The 20,393-nt window shown below is 40.7% G+C and overlaps 1 protein-coding gene across 1 annotated transcript in view; it reads left to right on the top strand.

The window, feature by feature from the left end:
• Positions 1-20,393, top strand: part of LOC109920808 (inorganic pyrophosphatase-like) — a 32,764-nt gene that overhangs the window by 312 nt on the left and 12,059 nt on the right. The window contains exons 2-8 of the mRNA XM_020520875.2: positions 458-522; positions 8,620-8,673; positions 9,500-9,619; positions 12,515-12,601; positions 13,853-13,979; positions 17,549-17,676; positions 18,940-19,025. Coding sequence (XP_020376464.2) covers positions 458-522; positions 8,620-8,673; positions 9,500-9,619; positions 12,515-12,601; positions 13,853-13,979; positions 17,549-17,676; positions 18,940-19,025 — 667 coding nt within the window. The remainder of the gene's footprint in view (positions 1-457; positions 523-8,619; positions 8,674-9,499; positions 9,620-12,514; positions 12,602-13,852; positions 13,980-17,548; positions 17,677-18,939; positions 19,026-20,393) is intronic.

The raw sequence follows: 20,393 nt of genomic DNA on the forward strand, positions 1-20,393 counted from the left end.
GGGGTCGGGGTCGGGGTCGGGGGGATCGAGAGTGTGGTGGTGGTGGTGTTGGTGGTGGTGTCGGGTGGGGTGGGGATGTCATCTCTGAGTGAGTGAGGAAGCTGAAAGTAGAGGATTCCATTTGTTCCTGAGTGAGGGAGGGGATACTGTGTGTTCCTGACAGGGTGGTTTGGAGAGTACCTGTTCTGGAGGTGCGAGCGGGGAAAAGACTGAGATTGCAAGGTGGGACAGCGGTATCAGGATTTGAGGGGTTGACTGGGCTATTTGAGGGTGTTGGAGTTGGTCTTTCAGGAGGTTAGGGTTTGATTGGGGTATTTGATGGTGGGAGATGGCTGGTAAGAGAGAGGTTGGCTATTTGGGTGAGCGCGTGCGGCGCTGTGGCAGTGGGGTATTTGTGGAGATTTCTCGTGGACTGACTGCTTCTAGTGTCTTTTTGACTGCTGTGTTTCTGTTGCAGGCAATGCCCAGGGTCAGTTCCTATCTCCATTCCATGACATCCCACTGTATGCAGCAAAGACTGAGGTAATTATGTGCAAGGCTGTGCTCCCTGCCCTCCGCATCATTTAATATGCTTTGATTGATCAGACAGCCCAGGGCCTTATGATCAGAGGTTTATGTTGTACAAACGACAATGTCCATTGATTTAAAAACTAAAAGAACTGTGGATGCTGTAAATCAGGAACAAAAACAAAGTTGCTGGCCATTGATTCCTTTGTGCCTCTAACCTGGATCCTGACTGATGAAGATCATTTGCTTGCAATCTGGCCATGAATTGGTTTTACAAAACATTGGCTATCGTAAAGGGATGCTATGTATTTTGCCAGAACTTTTGACGTTTGTGCTTCATATGTGATGTGAGCTGAGACTCAAATGCAGAATCCTGATGAAATCACAGCCCATAACAGATTGCTTTGGTTATTTTCCACATGACTAAGACCTATGCTATTTCATATCCCTTTGTCCCCTTTCCTTTAGCTGCCAATATAACTGAAATGGTCTTTGCTTCAATCACAATCTACGGTCATAACATCCACTGTCTTCCAATCCAGCCTCTGTCTTCACCTTATTACAGCATTCTTCTCATCTGGACTTTTAATCAATGTTTCTATCTGCCCTGTCCAATCCATTCATAAATTTAGCTTTTGTTTCATTTCTTTGAACCAATACAGCTCTGATTCCAAGTCTATCTTCATTTTAATCTTATGCTTGGTACTGCCCAGCAAATCTGTGCTGTATCTTTATCGGGTCAACATTCTGTATACAGTGAGAGATCTATACTGGGCAACATATTCCAACTGTTGTCTTACTGAGGCTGACATGAATTTGCCATTACATCTTTACTCTTACATTCTATATCTCTTCTCATAAAACTCAGAATTTAATGTTTTTTTTTATAGTTTTATCCACTTGAGTTGGGGTTTTAATGTCTGAAGCTCCCAGACCTCTCCCAGCTCTTGTTCTATAATATACTTCTTACATTCAGTCTGCCTCCTCATGTCTTTGGAACTATCTGATTTACTACATGGATGCAGGCAACTCAGAATCATAGAATCCCTACAGTGTGGGAGGAGGCTATTTGGCCCAATTATGTCTGCACCAACTCTCCGAAGAGCATCCCACCCACACCCAGCCCCCTACAGTAGCTCTTAGCTCCACACCTAGACTACACATCCCTAAACACTATGGGACAATTTCAGACCCTAACTTGCACATCTTTGGACTGTGGAGGAAAACAGAGCACCCAGAGAAAACCCACACAGACAAGGGCAAACTCCACACAGTTACCCTTTGCTGGAATTGAACATGTGTCCCTAGTGCTGACAGGCAGTAGTGCTAACCACTGTACCACCCACCTTGGCACTACCTGATGTGTTTTGGAAAGAACAAGGAGGTCACATACTCCTTGGGAATTAAGTGTTGTAAAAAGGGTAAAGGGGCAAAGGAAATTTGAAATAGCAAAATACCTGGCTGAGGTAAGTGATTCTATCTTTATTGATAAGACAAGTCTTGAACTACCTTCAATAAAGCATTTGATTCATTATTCCCTTCCAATTGCTAATACAGTTAAGTCCTTGTTATCCGGATCCTAAGCATTTGAATTCCCCTTTTTAATCTCGGATGGTGGTTGCGTGAGAAATCCAGATAACGGGGAATTTACTGTACTGTGCAGATTAATAAAGCCATATCAATTGCAAATCAGTGTGATTCACTTTTTTAGAACACTAATATTAAAAAGTAGAAGTTAGGTTAAGTGCACAGTTTTGGTCTCCATCATACAAAAGGGGTTATAGAGAGACTAGGCAAAAAGGTTTAAAATGATGATGCCAGAATTGAGGGGATTGGTTGTGATTCCCCATTAATCGAGGACTTCAAAAATATTATGTGAGTTTGATAGACTAGACATGGTGATAATGTACTTCAAACCTTCTCTTTAATCTATTTGCTATCCTTATAATTTTGTACCCCTTCATCTGTCCAAAATACTCAATTTTTCTGCGAACAAGCCCACTGGCCTCTGTTTGGCGCCTGCACTCATCGCCACTCTTAAAATTGGTATAATTGAGGATCAAAGTCAAAACCCATTTGGTCAGAATTAAGGAAATGGCAAGAACAAGGGGCCATACACATGATACACAATAAATCTAAAACGGAATTGAGGAGAAACCTCATTATTCCAAGTGGTTAGTATGTGGTACTTGCCACCACAAGGGGTGGTTGAGATAAATAACATTGACATATTTAAGGGGAAGCTAGCTAAACCCATGAACGAGAACAGAACAAAATTATTGATGAAAGAGTAAGGTCGCTTATTTGGAACCTAAACACCAGATGGGCTGAGTTTTTGTGCTGTAATTTCTGTGAAATCTCGGCTTACCCTATGGTGCTGAAACCTTCCACCTCTCAGTAAATGACATTCATCACCTTAGCCATACTTGTCTGCAACTTCTGTAATCCTCAAGTATTGACCATTATAATAGTGTTTCTTTCAACTCAATGTCCAAAGTATTCACAGTGAACAGACTGGCCTCCGAACAGTTTCTGTGGGGAGCCACTATCTACTTCAAATAACTCTGGAATGAATTTCTAAACCACTCTATGTTGCTTCATTCCAGCCAGTTTATAATCTGTATTGACATCCACCCTGTAATTCCATATTCTGTTATTTTCTCTTGATCTTAAATTAACTATCACAAAATGTTCCACCATTTTGAGAATGGGCCTGTTCCATCTCCCACCGCATGTGTCCCCACCCCCAATGCCTTGCAGTGTTATCCACTCTTGATACTAGTGCTGTTGAGGAAAAAAGATGAGGTGCGTTTGATAGAGGCATTCAAACTAAAGCAGAGTCTGGAATGTCCTGCCTGAGTGTGGTGGAGGCAGATGCAGTCTAAGCATTCATTGGATCAATATCTGGGCACAAACTTTCAGGGCCACAGGGGAAGGTTAGATTGAGTTTTTCAGGGAGCTGGCACAGATCTGAATGCAGGAAGGTATGCCAGGAGCAGCACCAGGTGCATATGAAAATGAGGTACCAACCTTTCAAGCTACAACACCGGACCATATGCATGTTGAATAGTGGGAGTAACGTGTCAGATAGCTAAATAATCTCAACAATCCCATATGCTTTCCTCCTAACTGAAAAGGAAAAGGCAGCCAGCAGTGAAAGAATGAGCTTACAGGATGGCAGTCAACACCAGCTGAATAGGGTTGCAAATGCATCAGCTTCATCTTTTGCACTGATACGTTGTGCTCCTCCTTTATTGAGGACAGCAGTACCTTTCTCCTGTTTAACTGTCCACCATCATTTGCAAATGGATGTAGCACAGCTCAAATCTAATCTGTTGGTTGTGTCTTAGAGGAATAGAGTACAAAACTAAGGAAGTTAAACTTTGTAAAGTACTGGTCACACTACAGCTGCGTGACCAGGAATAAGGGAACATCCGAAAGAGCTGGAGTTATCCCTGAAGCACAGAAGTTTAAGACAATGTTTGATAGAAATGTTCAGAGCTATTAATGATTTTGTTAGGGTAAGTATGGAAAACTGTTTTTCAAGGCAGATGAATCAGTAACCAGAGGCTATAGATTGTAGGTGTTTGGCAGAGAAAAAAATTAGTGTCAAGACAGCACATTGTTTCATGCAGTGAATAATTGTGACCTAAAATGCACAACCTGAAATAGTAATGAAGCAGATCAATTGAATTGTCTATTGAAAAAAAAGTGAAGAAAATATTTACAGGGTTATAGGAACTGAGAAAGGTAATGCAACTAATTAGATAATCCTCCCAGTGGTTAGCAGCGGCATAATGGGTTTAATGGCTTCATCCTGTGTTGAATCATTCTATTAACCTTAGATTTATCTGTCAGACCCTGGTGCTATGTTCTCCTTTAACATGTCTTATTTCTTGTAGCTCACATTTTGCTTTCTAACAAATTCAGTATTTATCCCCTATCCAGTATCCTTTCTATTTTATAAACTGATGCAGAGTACTATCAGCCATCTCCATAAGTTCCTAATTGATGTCTAATTTCATCAAATTCCTGACCATCATTTCCCAGAGCTCTGTATTTAATCCCTGCAAGCAGTTTTTCATTCCAGCTACAGTACCAAAATAGCTCTCATCCGAGTTACAAATTATATATCTTGTGACTGTGGTAGTAGTATTTTCTCTGTCATCCTCACTGCTTACATCCCTCATTCTCTGCATTGTGACTCAGTTTTTGATATCGAAATGCAACATGTTCTCTGCCCTCCTGTTTCCCTTTAATCTCTAGCTCCATGTAAACTAAACCAGATTCACTGACCTGACATTGTGGACTGGCCTAATTTCATTGCAAGTCAAAATCAGATAAGACCGTCTCTGATCACTTCAGTGTTTTGCCCTCCTTAACCTCAATCCCAAACTTATGTACTTATGTGTCTAACATTAGGACTTTGGGGAGGAGCAGATCTCAGTTGTAACGGTATTTTGAAAATCTCAATGCTTAGTCTTTTCCTTCTCTGGTGTCTTGCTTCTTCTCAAAGGCTTCCAACTTAGTTATAGGGAGAGGCTGAATAGGCTGAGGCATTTTCCCATGGCATGCTGGAGGCTGAGGGGTGACCTTATAAAGGTTTACAAAATCATGAGGGGCATGGATAGGTGAATAGCCAAAGGTCTAGGGTGCGGGAGTTCAAAACTAGAGGACATAGTTTTAAGATGAGTGGGGAAAGATTTTAAAAAAAGAGCTGAGGGATAATTTTTTCATGCAGAGAGTGGTGCGTGTATGGAGTGAGCTACCAGAGGAAGTGGTGGAGGCTGGTACAATTACAACATTTTAAAGGCATCTACATGGATGTATGAATAGGAAAAGCTTAGAGGGACACGGGCCAAATGCTGGAAAATGGAACTAAATCAGATCGAGATGTCTGGTCAGCGCGGACGAGTTGGACTGAAGGGCCTGTTTCCGTGCTGTATGATTTTACCTAAAAGTGTCATACCAAAGTCAGCACTTTGGATTGGATTCACTCATGTAAAGCCTGTTCACCTGCTTTTTCAATGGTCTCAGGAATGGATCTTGGTACGCGATGGATAGGGCTTAATTGTCCTATAAAGTGACCAAAGGTACATCTAATTCTTTTTTTTAAACCATGGGGCAACAGACCACCCTAATGTCCTCTTCCACCTACTGTGTATCTCAGTGGGTCATTTCTTGTGATATCCTCAGACTGCTTTCATCATCTTTTCCAGTACATTTCTCAATCAATTTCATAATTCACTTGAATACCATATCTGGCTTTCAAACCTAATTTCAGCAGCCTTATTCTTGCTAAAACCCTAAGACAGTTCTTGGAGTTTGGATTATTTGTTTTAAGTATCCATCCAGTGTGCTGCAGCTGCTGCAGTGTGTCATTTGGGTATTGCCTCTTTCAGGCTAGCTATAGCGATCATCACCTGTGAAAAATTTTCTGAAGAAGGGTCCAGGCCCGAAACGTCAGCCTTCCTGCTCCTCTGATGCTGCTTGGCCTGCTGTGTTCATCCAGTTCTGCACCTTGTTATTACAGCACTACTCTCATCCTTTTATCTGTTCAAACTGATTAACATACATTCTAAGCAACTTGTATACCTGGATGAACACAGCAGGCCAAGTAGTATCAGAGGAGCAGGAAAGCTGACGTTTCGGGTTGAGACCCTTCTTCAGAAAATTTTCTGAAGGGTCTCAACCCGAAAAGTCAGCTTTCCTGCTCCTCTGATGCTGCTTGGCTTGCTGTGTTCATCTAGCTCTACACCTTGTTATCTTAGATTCTCCAGCATCGGCAGTTCCTACTATCTCTTCTAAGCAACTTGTTGGTTTTGAACAATAGTTTCTGTTTTGCTAGCTATCAATGGAAGGTATTATCCTTACCACTGTCACGACTCTGTCTCCCTAACAGTAATTTATTCTGGATGTGCCTATTCTACCCTGACTATCGTCCCTCTCATTGACTTCTTCATTATTTAGATTTTGTTTGAGCTAATCTATTCCTCAACTTTGACTGATTTGTTAAACTCCTGGTTAGGAAATACACTTCCCAATCTAATCTGTCAAAAATCAAAATGCTGGAAAGCTGAAAATAAATCTGAAAATGATAGAAACACTTGAATCAATCCACGGTGGAGAAGACCAGACAGTGGTTTGTCTTCTGGAGTGGAATCCTTGAGAGATCTCTTGAGTTCTCACAGCCCCTGATCGACTCGTACTGGTTGTTAAAACTGCTTCTTTGTTTTAATCAATCAGTGTTAATATTATTATATTATACATGAAGCTGGGAAATTTGTATAACAAATTTCTGTAGAGTTTTTGGCGTTTTGGTATGACTTTCTAAAGTCTAATTATTGTATCTCTTAATTATTACAAGGAACATTATTGTGGTATATGCAGCAGAAAGCATCAATGTTCATGGCAGCCATTGTATACTGCATGTTGAGCTATTCTTAGCTGCACCTCCCTGGATATTATAGTTTGGAGTATTCATTGACATACTTGTCAAACTTGGTTGGCAGTGTTGAGGAATTAAATGTCAATACATGTACGGAAAGCAAACTACGTATCAGTTGTATAATGGGGTACTTTATCCCGTACCCTTCAATGTGTACCTTGGTACATTTCTTTGTACAGTAAAACCAGTATATAGATGTAAGTTATTTTTGCTCAAGTCCCACTCCGGAAGCTTGAATGCATAATCTAGAAGGATACTCCAATACAGTAGAGCAGGAGTGCTGTTTTGTCTGAAATGCAATCTTTTAGATTAAGCATTAATCCAAGGTCCTGTCTCGGTCTTGATGTAGACAATTACATGGCACAATTTCAAAGAGGAGGGGAGTTCTCCTTGGTGTGCTAGTCAATATTTATTCCTTAACATCTCAAAAACAAATTATATGTTCACTATATAAATGCAGCTCTTATATTAAAGATGAGAAAATTTGAAGAGAACTTTGAATGAAAGAACAGAACAATATTTGGCCTGTCAAGCCTTCAGTTCACCGAAGCAATGTAAACATAACTGCTGGCTGAGCTGTACTGGTAACTTTTTAACTATATTCTTTGATGATACACTGTCTTAGAAATAAATAAAGAGAATATACAGAGGTGGTGAGCTGCAGCATCAGCGCTAGCTAATGATACCTTGTGTTATGACCTGCCCCTGGGCAAGTTGGCCCAGCTCCAAATGAGTGTCCCAAAATGTTACCCCTGAGTAAGGAGGGGTGAACTGGCTCCACTTCTTTATTCCTCACTCCTTTGATTAGTCACAACAAAGTTAATTTAAAATAATCCCTTCCCTTGTAGATACCTTGCATCAAGACAATGACCAAATGAATTTGTTTTAAAAACAACCAATTTAATTGGGCTTTGAATTTAAAAAGAGTTGAGTTTGTTAGCTACTGGGTGCAAGAGGAAATAATAATACAATGCAAATTCAGATTAGAAATGAGAGATGACTCCAAAAAACAGTTTGAAAAAGACATATACAGTTCCATGAAGAGTAGATGTTGGGGCATTGTGGCTATTATGTTGGTGATCCCAGTAGCAATGATGCTGGTAGGTGAGCAGTTGAATTTAATGTGCTTAACCTCGGAGTCATCTGAAAGGCCTTTTCCTGTTTGCTTTAAACTGTGGCTTTGTTTTTCTGTTTTTCCGCAACAAAGAGAGAGACTTGCTTTTTACCTGCAGAGCAGGGGTGACTAAAGGTTTTCTCACCCACTAACACATAGAACAAGGTTGAAATTGATTTTAAAACTGTGTTCTTAAGTATTCACGAAAGGGGAAAACAAACCTGTCTTACCTAGACTGTTCTCTTTTCTTCCATCACGTTTACAGTAACTTGAGATTGCAGTTCAGTTTGCAGTACATTTATTCCTTTTGATGACCCCTTTGAAGCTTTCTTTTCATTTGTCAGATGATACATTCCAATATCCCCCTCTAGACTGAGGATAATCCACACAATTCTTCCAGATGGTCACTGAATTATATTGCTCAGAATTTACATTCTGTCATTTCTGACTGTAGATCCTCTTTATGAAAACATGTATCTAAAATGGATATACCTGCATATTGTCTGGGCTCATGATCTGCTGTCATGACACTTGTGAATTTTTCTTGCAGGATGTGTTTAACATGATTGTGGAAGTTCCTCGCTGGACCAACGCAAAGATGGAGGTAATTTTTATTAACAACTTAGACAGCCTTGTGCATTAAAATGTATTAAACTAGCTTCTTTTTCCAAAATTTAGTGACTTATTTACAATGCTAAAAGAAATTGATTTTATTAGCCATTAAGGGCCATTTTGAATTTGTTTTCAAACTAATGTTCATCTGTTGTGGTGTGGAAGACCATGTTCTTCATCTGAGATGTTTGTAAAAGTTTAGAGGGTATAAAGATGACTGTTAAGGCCACTTTGTGCTGACTCCCAACGTTAACACCTGTGACTGTGTCCAGAGTGTCAAATACAGTCACTAATTGCGAAATCATAGTTTCCCCTTTAGCAGCTGCTCCCACAGCCTTTGACACAAGCTCTCCTACCTTCCTGTTCTCCAGTTTTTACTCCTTTGCCCTATCTTGGTGTGCTGTCTTCATTCTGCTGTGAGGCCACCTACTTCCGATATCCAAGCTACTTGTTTGTTTCACAACGATCCCATGGCTACAACTGCCCAATTCCTCTCCCAGTAACCTTCCAGTTTATTCTGGTACCATTGCTGACTTCCACTGATACCCATCCTTTGGGCCAGGCGTCTGGGCACAGATTTGGTTTCCCTCAACCATTCACAGTATTGAACCTACTGCTGGCTTTAACCCTGTGAGGAGCTGGGCAGGTTCTAAGAGTTAAACTATCACATCTCACAGGCCCTAAAGAGACCAGGAATCAAACGATCTGTTGACTGCGGTTGCTGCTTGTATAGTAAATATGAAGAACCAAGGCAGAGACAGTGATGGCTATGCATTTTCAAAAGGAATTTTAACTGAGTAGTGTTTCCATGTTTTCAGATTGCAACAAAGGAGCCATTGAACCCAATCAAGCAGGATGTTAAGAAAGGGAATATGCGATTTGTGGCGAACGTTTTCCCTCATAAGGGATACATTTGGAACTATGGGGCCCTTCCACAGGTGAGTGGTAAAATTGTTTATAGTCATGCAACTCTTTACTGATTCTCGCGACACATAATGAAAACAATGGCTGCTTTTCATCTCTTGGAAACTACAACTCCAGAGCTAGGCACCTTAAGCAGAGCCTGTGATACTGTTAGCTTGAAGCAAATAACTGGGTTTCTATTTTTGAATCAGAGATAGTAGGAACTGCAGATGCTGGAGAATCCGAGACAACAAGGTGCAGGGCTGGATGAACACAGCAGGCCAAGCAGCATCATAGGAGCAGAGAGGCTGACGTTTCGGGCCTAGACCCTTCATCTATTTTTGAGTCAGCTCAATATAAAACAGACTCATTGAACAGGAGAGCGATTCGGTAACATGGAGCTGCCTGAATGGTCATATTAAAATATCCACACCAATCAAGATTGGATGTTATAATGATAACAAAACGACTAAAGGCTTTAGCTCCAGAAGTGTGAAATAACGTCACTGAACAGATCAATTAGTAAATATCTGAAGGGAAGGAGTAACATCTGCTGTGGATAAAAGGGATGCTGAAAATGTACTATTCTTATTTAACGTGGCGCCACACGAAAGGTTATTGCAGAAAATAGAAGCTCATGGCGTAGAGGGATAACATTAGCATGGATAGCAGAGGGGCCAACTGTTTCTAGCCAGACTATACACAAATGAGTCTGTGTCTGATTGGCAGGATGTGACAGGTGAAATTTTACAGGGGTTTATGGTGGGGCCTCAATTTCTTACAATTTACATCAATGACTTGGATGAGTGGAGCGAATGCATGGGAACAATTCACAGATGGCTCCAAAATTGGAAAGTATGCTATGAAGGAGGCATAAGGAAGTTGCAGAAGGATAGAGATGTGTTGGTTAATGGGCAAAAATCTGACTGATGAAGATGGAGTAAGTTCGTGATGTTGATCCAAAAGAGGAATTGTACTGCCACTTTCTGAAATATTTATTGTCTCTCAACTGCTCTTCTCAGTTAGAATTTTCAATCTTGCAGAACATGTTTGCTTTCACCTGCACCCCACCCACCGTGCCCCCTCATCCCACTCGTACATTTCCTCTAGACCACAACATGAAGCCAGATTCCACAAAATTTGTCGAATTCTTTGAAGGAGTAGCATGCTGTGGATAAAGGGCAGTCTGTAGATGTATTATACTTGGATTTGATATGAAACTGGATCCCACCAAAAGGTTGATTAAGTCCAATTCTGCTTGTCTGACTTCTGGTCCTGTGTGAGCTGCAGTTATGAGCAATACCTTTGCTTTCAGGTGCTGTCACAAACTCTAATCTCAGCCATTGACACCATCCTGCCCAACTGTCTTGAAATGGAATCTGACTAATAGCAACCCTGGAGTCATATTTACCATCGGATGGGCTTCTGAACACACATCTCTACAATGAGTATTTTCCTCTAGAATCTATTTGGAGGATAGAATTTTTGCACACTTTTTCATAAACTTATTTATTGGAATACACACATTACAAATATCCATCTCCCCACACAACTACCACTGTTTCAGTCTCTTATCAATTCCCTAGCGCACAAGTGAAATCCCAATTGATGATCCCCACCTGCTTATAACTAAACATAATTATTATAGAATTAGCAACTGTGACTTCTATTTCTGGTTCCTGGGCTCTTGTGCAGTGGTAGTGTCTGTGTCTCTGAGCCAGGAGACTTGGGTTCAAGTCCCACCTGCTCCAGAGGTATGTAATAACATCTCTGATCAAATTAAATGGAAAATATCCTGATTTCTAGTTCTGTGGCATTGTCCTTCTCCACCTGTATCTCATTTCATCTATTGTTGTAACCTCCAATTATTTCAATGTCCTTCTGGACTAGCATTCAATTCCAGAATTTTTTTCATTGGATTTAAATTCAACAGCTGCTATCAATGTTTCCAGAGCATTAGCTTTCCAATCTCTATTTTATCTCCACAATTCCAGCCCTTGCCTGTCCCTTATACCCTGAACGCCAATAACCCTTTGCTTGGTTATTGTTTGCATTTCTAACACCCAGCAAGGGCCCACGCTCTCTGTTTATCTCCTCAACTACCTCACCTCCCACTCTTCCTTAGATCCTTTTAAAAAGCCATTTTGACCAAATTTTGGTTATTGCTTCTTTCCTTTGGCTCGACACCCACTTCCCTCAAGTCTGTGTGAAGTACTCTGGGTTCCTTGCTTTGATGTTAAAGACCAAACAGACAAGTTTTAATTGCACCAAGGCTTATCAATGGACTTTGTCCCATATCAAAAGCAGTTTACTTTTATTGAAGGTTGGTAATACATTGAACTGTGTGACATGGAAGTTGTGTAAGGTGGATCTCTGCTGAAATTCTTTTCTGAGCAGCCTAGGAAACACATTCACCCACAGCTCATGAAACAATCTGCACTGGAAGATTTGCCTCACGTGCTTGTACCTTTTGAAGTAACTAATAGACTGTTTATTGGTTCATTGCCTTACCAGGAATTGCTCTTTTAGAAACTGTACCACCGTGAGGGGGGGAGATGGTGCTGCCATGTAATGTGGAGTGGCAATCCAGAGCCCCAAGCTAATATTTTGGAAACATGGGTTTGCCTCTGTCCTAACTGGGGACAGATTAGGGGAGAGGGGGCATTCCTGTCCTGACTAGGGGCGTGTCAAAAGGAGTATGGGGTGGAACAAGGAATCTGTGGTTTGAGATCAGGTGGACTTCATACCAAATAACAGGCTTCAAGCATATTGGACAAGTATCAAAGGGATGCAATGGATAGGGTTTAGGTTCACCAAAGTGTGTACAGCAGATTGCAGGCATTCAGTAGGTCTCAGAAAATACAGTCGATGGGCGCTCAATTGGTCAATGTTCTCTGCCTTTAACACTAATTGTGCTCTTGTTTTTACAGACTTGGGAAGACCCAAGTCACACGGATGAGTCAACTAAATGCCGTGGTGACAATGATCCTATTGATGTTTGTGAAATTGGAACCAAGGTATTTCTTATAGATGCCTACTAATGTTCAAGCAATGCTGATGTTCAGTTAGTACATTTCAAAGCAGCTATTTCTTCTGTTTTATTGTGGGGAAAATGCTGTATTTATAATTTCATCTTTGAAGGTGTTGATTTGCAGGTTAGAGATTGTTCTTGTCCCTGTCATTTTTAAAGGTCCTCCCATTTGGTGTGCATCAACTTACAGTTTAGAGACAGAAGATAAACACTCATCAGCCAATCATCTACCTCTCCTCCCTACAGTGAGACTGTTGTTTTGTTGAGTTGTGAATCCACTCGGCTCCTGGGTGTTATTCTCCCACTGGACTTGCTCAATCCACATTACTCTGCAGGTTTAGTTCCTCTGTGTCCAACCTGGTTCCTTTGTAAAATCTTTGGTTGTTTCCACTTTCACAGCCTTGTTACACAGAAATAGTCTGTCTTCATCTCCTCTTCACATCACTTGCTTAAAACTTTAAGACTGTGTTGTAGTACTTGTACGATTACCCAATAACTAATTAGTTATCAACTAAATGAAACAGCGCATCCTCGTGTGCCTTATCATAATCTTTTGCATTTGTCAAATCACCCTCATCTTTTTTCCAAGGAGAACAGCCCCAAATTTTGCAAATCTAATCAGGTAAAATCTCCACCCTGGAACCATCTTGTATACCTCCTCTGTGCCCTATTAAGGGCCCTCATATCCTTCCTCAAGGAAGGTGACCAGTAATGGACCAGTACTGTAGTTAGGCCCCAACTAAAGCTTTTTAAAGGTTCAGCATATGACCACTCTGCTTTTCTAACTTGATGTCACTGTTTGCAAGCCCTTATCTGTCAACTGACCACTCTGTTTTCCCAGTAACCTTCAAAGACTGATCCACATATTCTTGCTGGTCCTTTTGTTTCTGGCGAAGCTTCAGAACCTTGTCGTTTAAGTGTATTTTTAATAGACCTTGTGCCAAAATACATCCCTTCCAGCTTCTGTTTACCAAAATGCACCTAATACCAGCTTACTCTGCCAACTTGTGTGTCATGTTGTGGGCAATTCATATCATCCTGACTTTTCCTCCTCCATGTGTATATCTCCCACCCTCCCACACTGCTGTGCCCCTCCACATCAATTCTGTTTCCTAGGGATTTGCTTGAGAACCTGACTGTTTGTAAAATTTCTTTCTGACATTTTGTTGCCTCCAGTTAAAGTATCTGATTGGAGAAAATTAACCCATTTTAAATCTGAGTTACTGCTTTATTTCAGGTATGTGCCAGAGGAGAGGTTATCAAGGTCAAAGTTCTTGGAACTCTGGCATTGATAGATGAAGGTGAAACTGACTGGAAAATTATTGCAATAAATGTCGAGGATCCTGAGGCAAATAGTTTTAAAAGTAAGTCTGTGTGACCTGCAGATTGGAGTATGTAGGAATTGCTGAAGTTAAGATAATTAACACGTTATAGTATGCCTAATGGCTAAAAATGCAGCTGTTTCTACTGAAAAAGGTTCCTTGACCAAGGGCTGAAGAGACTATAAGAAATTATATGCTACTGATCTACATCCCCATCCCAAACCCAGAAATGTAATTGCATTATTAGATGTTCCTTTTACTTCAGCAGATTCCAGGCCCTAATGTAGTTACAATGTATATTTAGGCACCAAGATCTTTAAATAAACTTTCTGGTGAATTCCAGAACCATTTTTAATAGACCTTGACCTGCTTGTTTTAATGTTGTCAACAGATTTACAAAGATTGCATATGGCTTTGATAACCATATTAATAATGTAGCTTTCACACTGAACTCTTCCATAAGTTTAACATTGCACCTCTCCCCACCCAATGTTTTTGACATCTCTTCCTGAAACAAAATCAGCAGAAGCCAAGTTAATCAGTCATTTCATTTCCTGCTGTTTGTGAAATATTTTGTTCAGATTGATTGGTGCAATTGTTTACTGTCATGAGTCACCATTTAATATGATGGAAATCAACCTTACTCCCAGAGTCATCACAAAAGTGAGCTTTTTAAACCTGTATGCAGATTCTCCAATTCACCTAATTCTCAGACCCCAGTTGACAGAAAGCACAGGCCAAGCTTCTGTTCTATTTATTACAAGTAATTAGATTTTAGCTGCAGGAAAACAGTTATGCACTGTCAGCATATAAGTCTACTAATTAAAACTCTAATCCCCTGTGTCTCTACACATGCGTGTACATACAAGGGTTATACACGGAAGGAAAACTGGGGAAGTAGTTGAATGGTCATTGTCCACAGAACCTGTTGAGATGTCTTATGCTGATCAGAATGCTGCTTCTCAGTCTTTTTCCAGATGCTGCCACTGGTTTTCAAGAACCACAGGGTGGCCAGTTCACTGATTAAACGTCCCTGACTTATCAGTTAAAAATTGCAGCTTGCAGCACTGCTGACTGAAAGATAAAACAGTTTAATGTGGCTATTTCTGCACAGAACAGAGCTCCTTGGCTGATGCCGGTTCAAAGGTTTCTCTTTATCTTGTTCACAGCCCAGGTTGTTGTGATCTGCTACCTGTTGACCACCAAAACATTATTCGTACACAACCCTTTGGTTGCAATTCATCTACAATCACTGCTATAATTCACATCTGTGAAAACAATGTTTACAATGAATATGACATTACTTGCTTTCAAACCATACAGCCGTCATTGGTTTTAAAACCATTCTTCTCTTGGTTTGGTCCACAATTTTAAAAGGATATAGCCTTTGCGTTTCTCTGTCCTTAAGAAGACAAAATGCCATCTCAAGTGTGTTTCATTACAAAATATGGGATGCACAAACAACAAAATACGGTACTTAAACCTATTTATTCCTTCTCTTATCTCTATCACCCCACCCCTTTATATAACCTATATGATCTTAGCATTTCATAAACCTGTAATTTATTAACACCGGACAATCCATCTGCAATTACATTATTTTTCCCAGGATTATAAATAATCTTTTACATTAAATGGCTGCAACAAGAGTCTTATCTGAATACTTTCTCATTGAGTTTTAAACTTTGTTGTGAATGTCAGAGGATTATGATCAGTGTAAATTTGTTTTTTGTTTTGGCTTACTGTATCAGATATAGACTTCAATGTGTGGAAGAGCCAACAGCAATCCCAAAGTCTCTTGCTGTAGAATACTACTTCTGATACTGGTTTAGTTTTTTAGGGAAATGCTCCACTGGCTTCTCTATTCCTGACTCCTCCTCTTGTAACAAGACTGCACCTTCTCCAAGTCACAAGCATCCATTGCCATTTTAAGAGATCTTAAAAAAAAAAAAACAGGGATGGCCAACTGTCGTTCAGTTGTTACAATTGTGTTTATCTTCCCAAAGGCTGTTTGGCAGTCTGCTAATCATTCCATTTTTGCTTGTTTCTTTACCAAATATGTTAAAGGTACAGCAATTGTACTATGCCCAAATTTCTGGTAAAATCCACATATTCGTAAAAACTTCATCATTTCTTGTTTAGTTTTAGGAATAGGAAGTTGTATTAAGAGTCTTCACTTTCCCTGTCCTCAATAACACTTGTCCTGGAGCCATGATATGTCCCAACGTTTGCTTTTTCAAATTCACTTTTGGCTAGATTTATTACTTAAACTGTAATTACTTAAATGGGTTTTTTTTAATTCTGTTACACGCTTTCCACATGTGTCACTATATACTGCAACAGTGTTTGAGTAAACTACATTGTTACAATCTCCATGTACAACTTGATTTATAAATCTCTGGAATGTATCGGGCATTCTTTAACCCAAATGGTATCATCTGACATTGCTGTATCCCATTTGATGTTGTCAAGCAAATTGAGAAATTCTTAACTACACCAACTGTCGCTAGGTCAAACAAATCACACTTCGGTTGGACCTTGGACAGTGGAACCAGGGTATGCTCTCCCTGTTCCAATTACCAACACTTTTGTTTGTTTAAGTCTCTGGAGAGAACAAAATAAATCCTTATCCGTCAAGAGAGTTTAAATAGTCCCTGTATCTCTTAATGCTGTTCTGATGCTGCTTTTGTAGAGAAAGGGGTTATCTTCCTTTCAGATTAAAAACCCTTCATATCCTTCACCCATGTGCTACTTCTGCCGTCACTGCAGTATTTACCTCTGGTGTCTCAGTTGTAGTTAAAGTTACAACCTGATCTGTGGACTTTTCCTTCTGAGTTTCCTTTTTGGACTCATTCTTATGAACACCAGTAGATCCTACAGGTTTCCCTCAACTTTTGTCATTTTGAACAAATGTATTCCATCTTCTTACATTGGAAAGACTTCAACTTCTGATTTTCACCTCCACCCTTAGTACTTGCCGCCTCCTTCTCAGTCGCGTGGTCATTCCCACCTATCCATTCCGAACTTGGCTACTTACCTTGCTTTGCCTTTTCAGTTCTGTGTGCCATCTGAATTTGCTGGTGATGGGGGAACAAAGTTTTAGTTTTATAGCTATAATACCAGCCTCCAAGTGAGACCTACATACTAGAACAAAATATGCTTTAATTTGTTGTCAGTCACCCTCTAAATGTGCTATATTAGCTTTACTGTCCATTCATGACTTTGCTCATAAGCCTTTATAGACTGATGAAGTAACAGCTTTCTTTCTGTAGATTCTGAACAGTGTTTATGATTAGTATTTGTCCTGCTCACATGCATAATGTTTTGTTTTTGAGTTTAATTTGCCAGTTATTAGTCTACCTCAAGGGATAGTAGATCTGCCTCCTTTCAACTCAGGATTTTCACACACCTCTTGGTATAATTTACAGATTAGTCAACTAACACCTCAGTCTAGATCATTAATACAAGTAGTGGACAATTTTTCTTTGCAAGGAGATGTAAAACTATCTACTTTGACTGTTAGATACTTGACATTTTTAAATGTGGAGCAATGTAAGGTCAGAAAATCCACCAACTTAGACTAAGCAAGCTTTGTGTCCTCTTATGCTTAGATATTGATGATGTGAGGCGGCTGAAACCAGGTTATCTGGAGGCCACAGTCGATTGGTTTAGACGATATAAGGTGCCTGATGGAAAACCTGAAAACCAGTTTGCATTCAACGGTGAATTCAAGGACAAGGTATTTTGGCAAATAGTATTAAGCCTGTAAAAGCTCTTCTTCATTGAGTACTGAATGAGTACAGTGTTTCCCAAAGAAGGGCAGCAGTGATTTGCTGAAGTATTTTAAGAGAGATGTGGTGGGATAGGAGGAATTCAAGGTGGGGCGTGGGCTGTGTGGGGGCAGGTCTGTGTGGGGAAGAGGGGTTGGGGGTTGTGTGTGGGGGGAAGAGGGTACCGTGGGGGCGGGTGTTGTGTGTGGCAGAGAGGGGAAGGGTGCCATCTGGGCAGGGTGAGGGTCTGTTTGGAAGGGGGCTGCTGTTTGGTGGGTGGAGGGGTAAGGGGGGTGGGGGGCTATTTTGCGGGAGAGAAGGGAAGAGGGCGGTTTGGGGGAGTGGGGCAGGGATGGGGCTGTTTTTGAGAGGGTTGGCGGCAGAGTCTGGAGCTCCTTTCCTCTCCCAATCCTGGACCATGCCTCCCCTTCCCCTCCCCCTTGTATGTTTTGAGAATAATGGAAAGCTGCTGCCTGATGACAGCTTGTTGACAGTTGTTGATGACAAATGCAGTGGATTATGCTACTTGTTTCTATCTTCAGTCCTAACTAATGTTGTAAAAAGCTGTTTGCAGCTGGCAGTCTGGTGCTGAGTTTAATCATCTTATAGTGGATAATTTGTGTTGCTGAGGATTAATGCCCCTGCTTTCTTGTGTTTAATTTCAAACTGCTCAGTCTTTGACGCCCTGATCTGTGAAGCCCATTCTCTTGCCCTGGAGATGGTGATAGTGAGCTCCCACCATGAACTGCTGTAGTCTGTGTGCTGGCCCATGTTATCATTAGGGAGGGAATTCTGGTGCCAAGGCTGATGCCAGGTGGTCCGTCTGGTTTCATTTCTTTGAAGCTTTCTAGCGGTTGAAACAACAGAGTGACTTGCAAGGCTATTTCAGAAGGCCATTGAGAGTCTGTCACATTACTGAGAGTCAGGAGTCATGTGTATGGCAGATTTCCCTCCCTTAAAGGACATTAGAGAACCAGATGGGTTTTTTCCAACAATTGGCAGTGGGGGTTTCATACTCATCATTAGATTCTTAATTTATTGAATTCAACTTCCACCATCTGATGTGGAGGGATTCGAAACTGCTTCCCATAACATTCCCGGGTCTCTAGATTAAAGTTTAGCAATAATATCACGAGGCCATTGCCTCCCCTTTGATTCCCTGTAAACTTCAGTATTTAGTTGAAGTTGCAGTAGCTTGATATAAGTAATAACAAGAGGTTTGTTGCTTTCAGGATTTTGCCACCCAGGTGATCAAAAGCACGCACGAATTTTGGAAAACTCTGGTAATGAACAAGCCGTCGGTAGGAGGAATTGACTGGTAGGTGTGAGACTTGCAGAGTGGTCAGTTTGTGAAGAATAAAACTGAAGCACAAAGATAGAATCACTAGCATTTATTTAACTCATCCTGAATCATCTCCAAGATGTGTTACTTTAGAATTTAATGAAAAAATAATCTCAATAAGCAGATAGTCCATGTTGATTAGAATTGATGTGGAATAGAGATTAGGAAAGACAGTGGATGGATGTTGGGTGAGGTGTGAGAGAAGTACCTGAGGAGAGTTAGGAGAAGTGTAGATTTACCTGAGTACTATGCCTTTAATTCACTAAACATGCTTGACCTTTATACTTTTGACAAACCATTGTCCACCTCGGGGGAACTGCGTTCTCAATCCATACTTACATATCTAGTCACAGAGTTTTTCTACAGCTGATTTCTCTTCCTACCTTTTCTCTTCCTATCTCCACACTATTGCTTCCAGAGAGCCTCAATAATCTGTCCTGGTCCTCTCCCCAACCACTTCTCTGTGATTAAAACCGAAAGAACTGTGGATGCTGGAATTCAGAAAAACAAATTGCTGGATAAGCTCAGCAGGTCTGGCAGGATCTGTGGAGAGATATCAGAGAGAACATTAACTCTGATTTCTCTGCACAGATGCTGCCAGACCTGCTGAGATTTTCCAGCAATTTCTGTTAAGATAACATCTTGAGTGAAGGTTCAGCCAGTTTTTGCCTCACTATCAAAGCAGTGTACTGCTATACAGGAAGTCTAAAGTAAAAAGCAAAAATGCTGGAAATACTCAAGCCAGGCAGGATCTGTAGAGAGAGAAAGAGTTAATGTTTCCGGCTGGTGACCATTCACCAAAGCTGAGAGAAGGTTCAAGATTTAATGAGTTCTATCTGAGTACTAACCCCCTTTTCTGTGCAATTGAGAGTCAAAAAAGGCTGTGTGACTGCATCATCTCACTTCACTGTCTACCTCAGGCTGGTAATGGAATATGCCCCTGACAACTTCTAGAATGGTTTGTGGCTGAGCTTCAACTTGATGTGAACCTTTAACAGGCTGAGAGGCAAGAGTCAGGTGTCATCTAACATGTCTGCCACTTATAATATGCTGACTACTGTGCAAGTTGGCCCCAGCTGCAACTTTCACACTATCCTTAACTTCTCTTACTCCGCTTATAAACATTCCTCAATGCTAGCGAGACCAAAAGCAGCCTACAGCCCACCCTAGAGAAACACTTCCAGCTGTTATTATTGTAGGATACTGTAGAAGTCATTGAACACTTCCTGTATCTCGCAGCTATGTTTCTTAAAGGTCAGCAACAAAGATGAGATTCAGCATGGAATTAGTTGTGTCAGCATACTGTTTGAAGATTTTGCAAATGGGTGTTTGACAACAAGGATA

This window comes from Rhincodon typus, chromosome 20, assembly GCF_021869965.1.
Source record: "Rhincodon typus isolate 14 chromosome 20, sRhiTyp1.1, whole genome shotgun sequence".
In the NCBI taxonomy this organism is placed as follows: Eukaryota; Metazoa; Chordata; class Chondrichthyes; order Orectolobiformes; family Rhincodontidae; genus Rhincodon; species Rhincodon typus.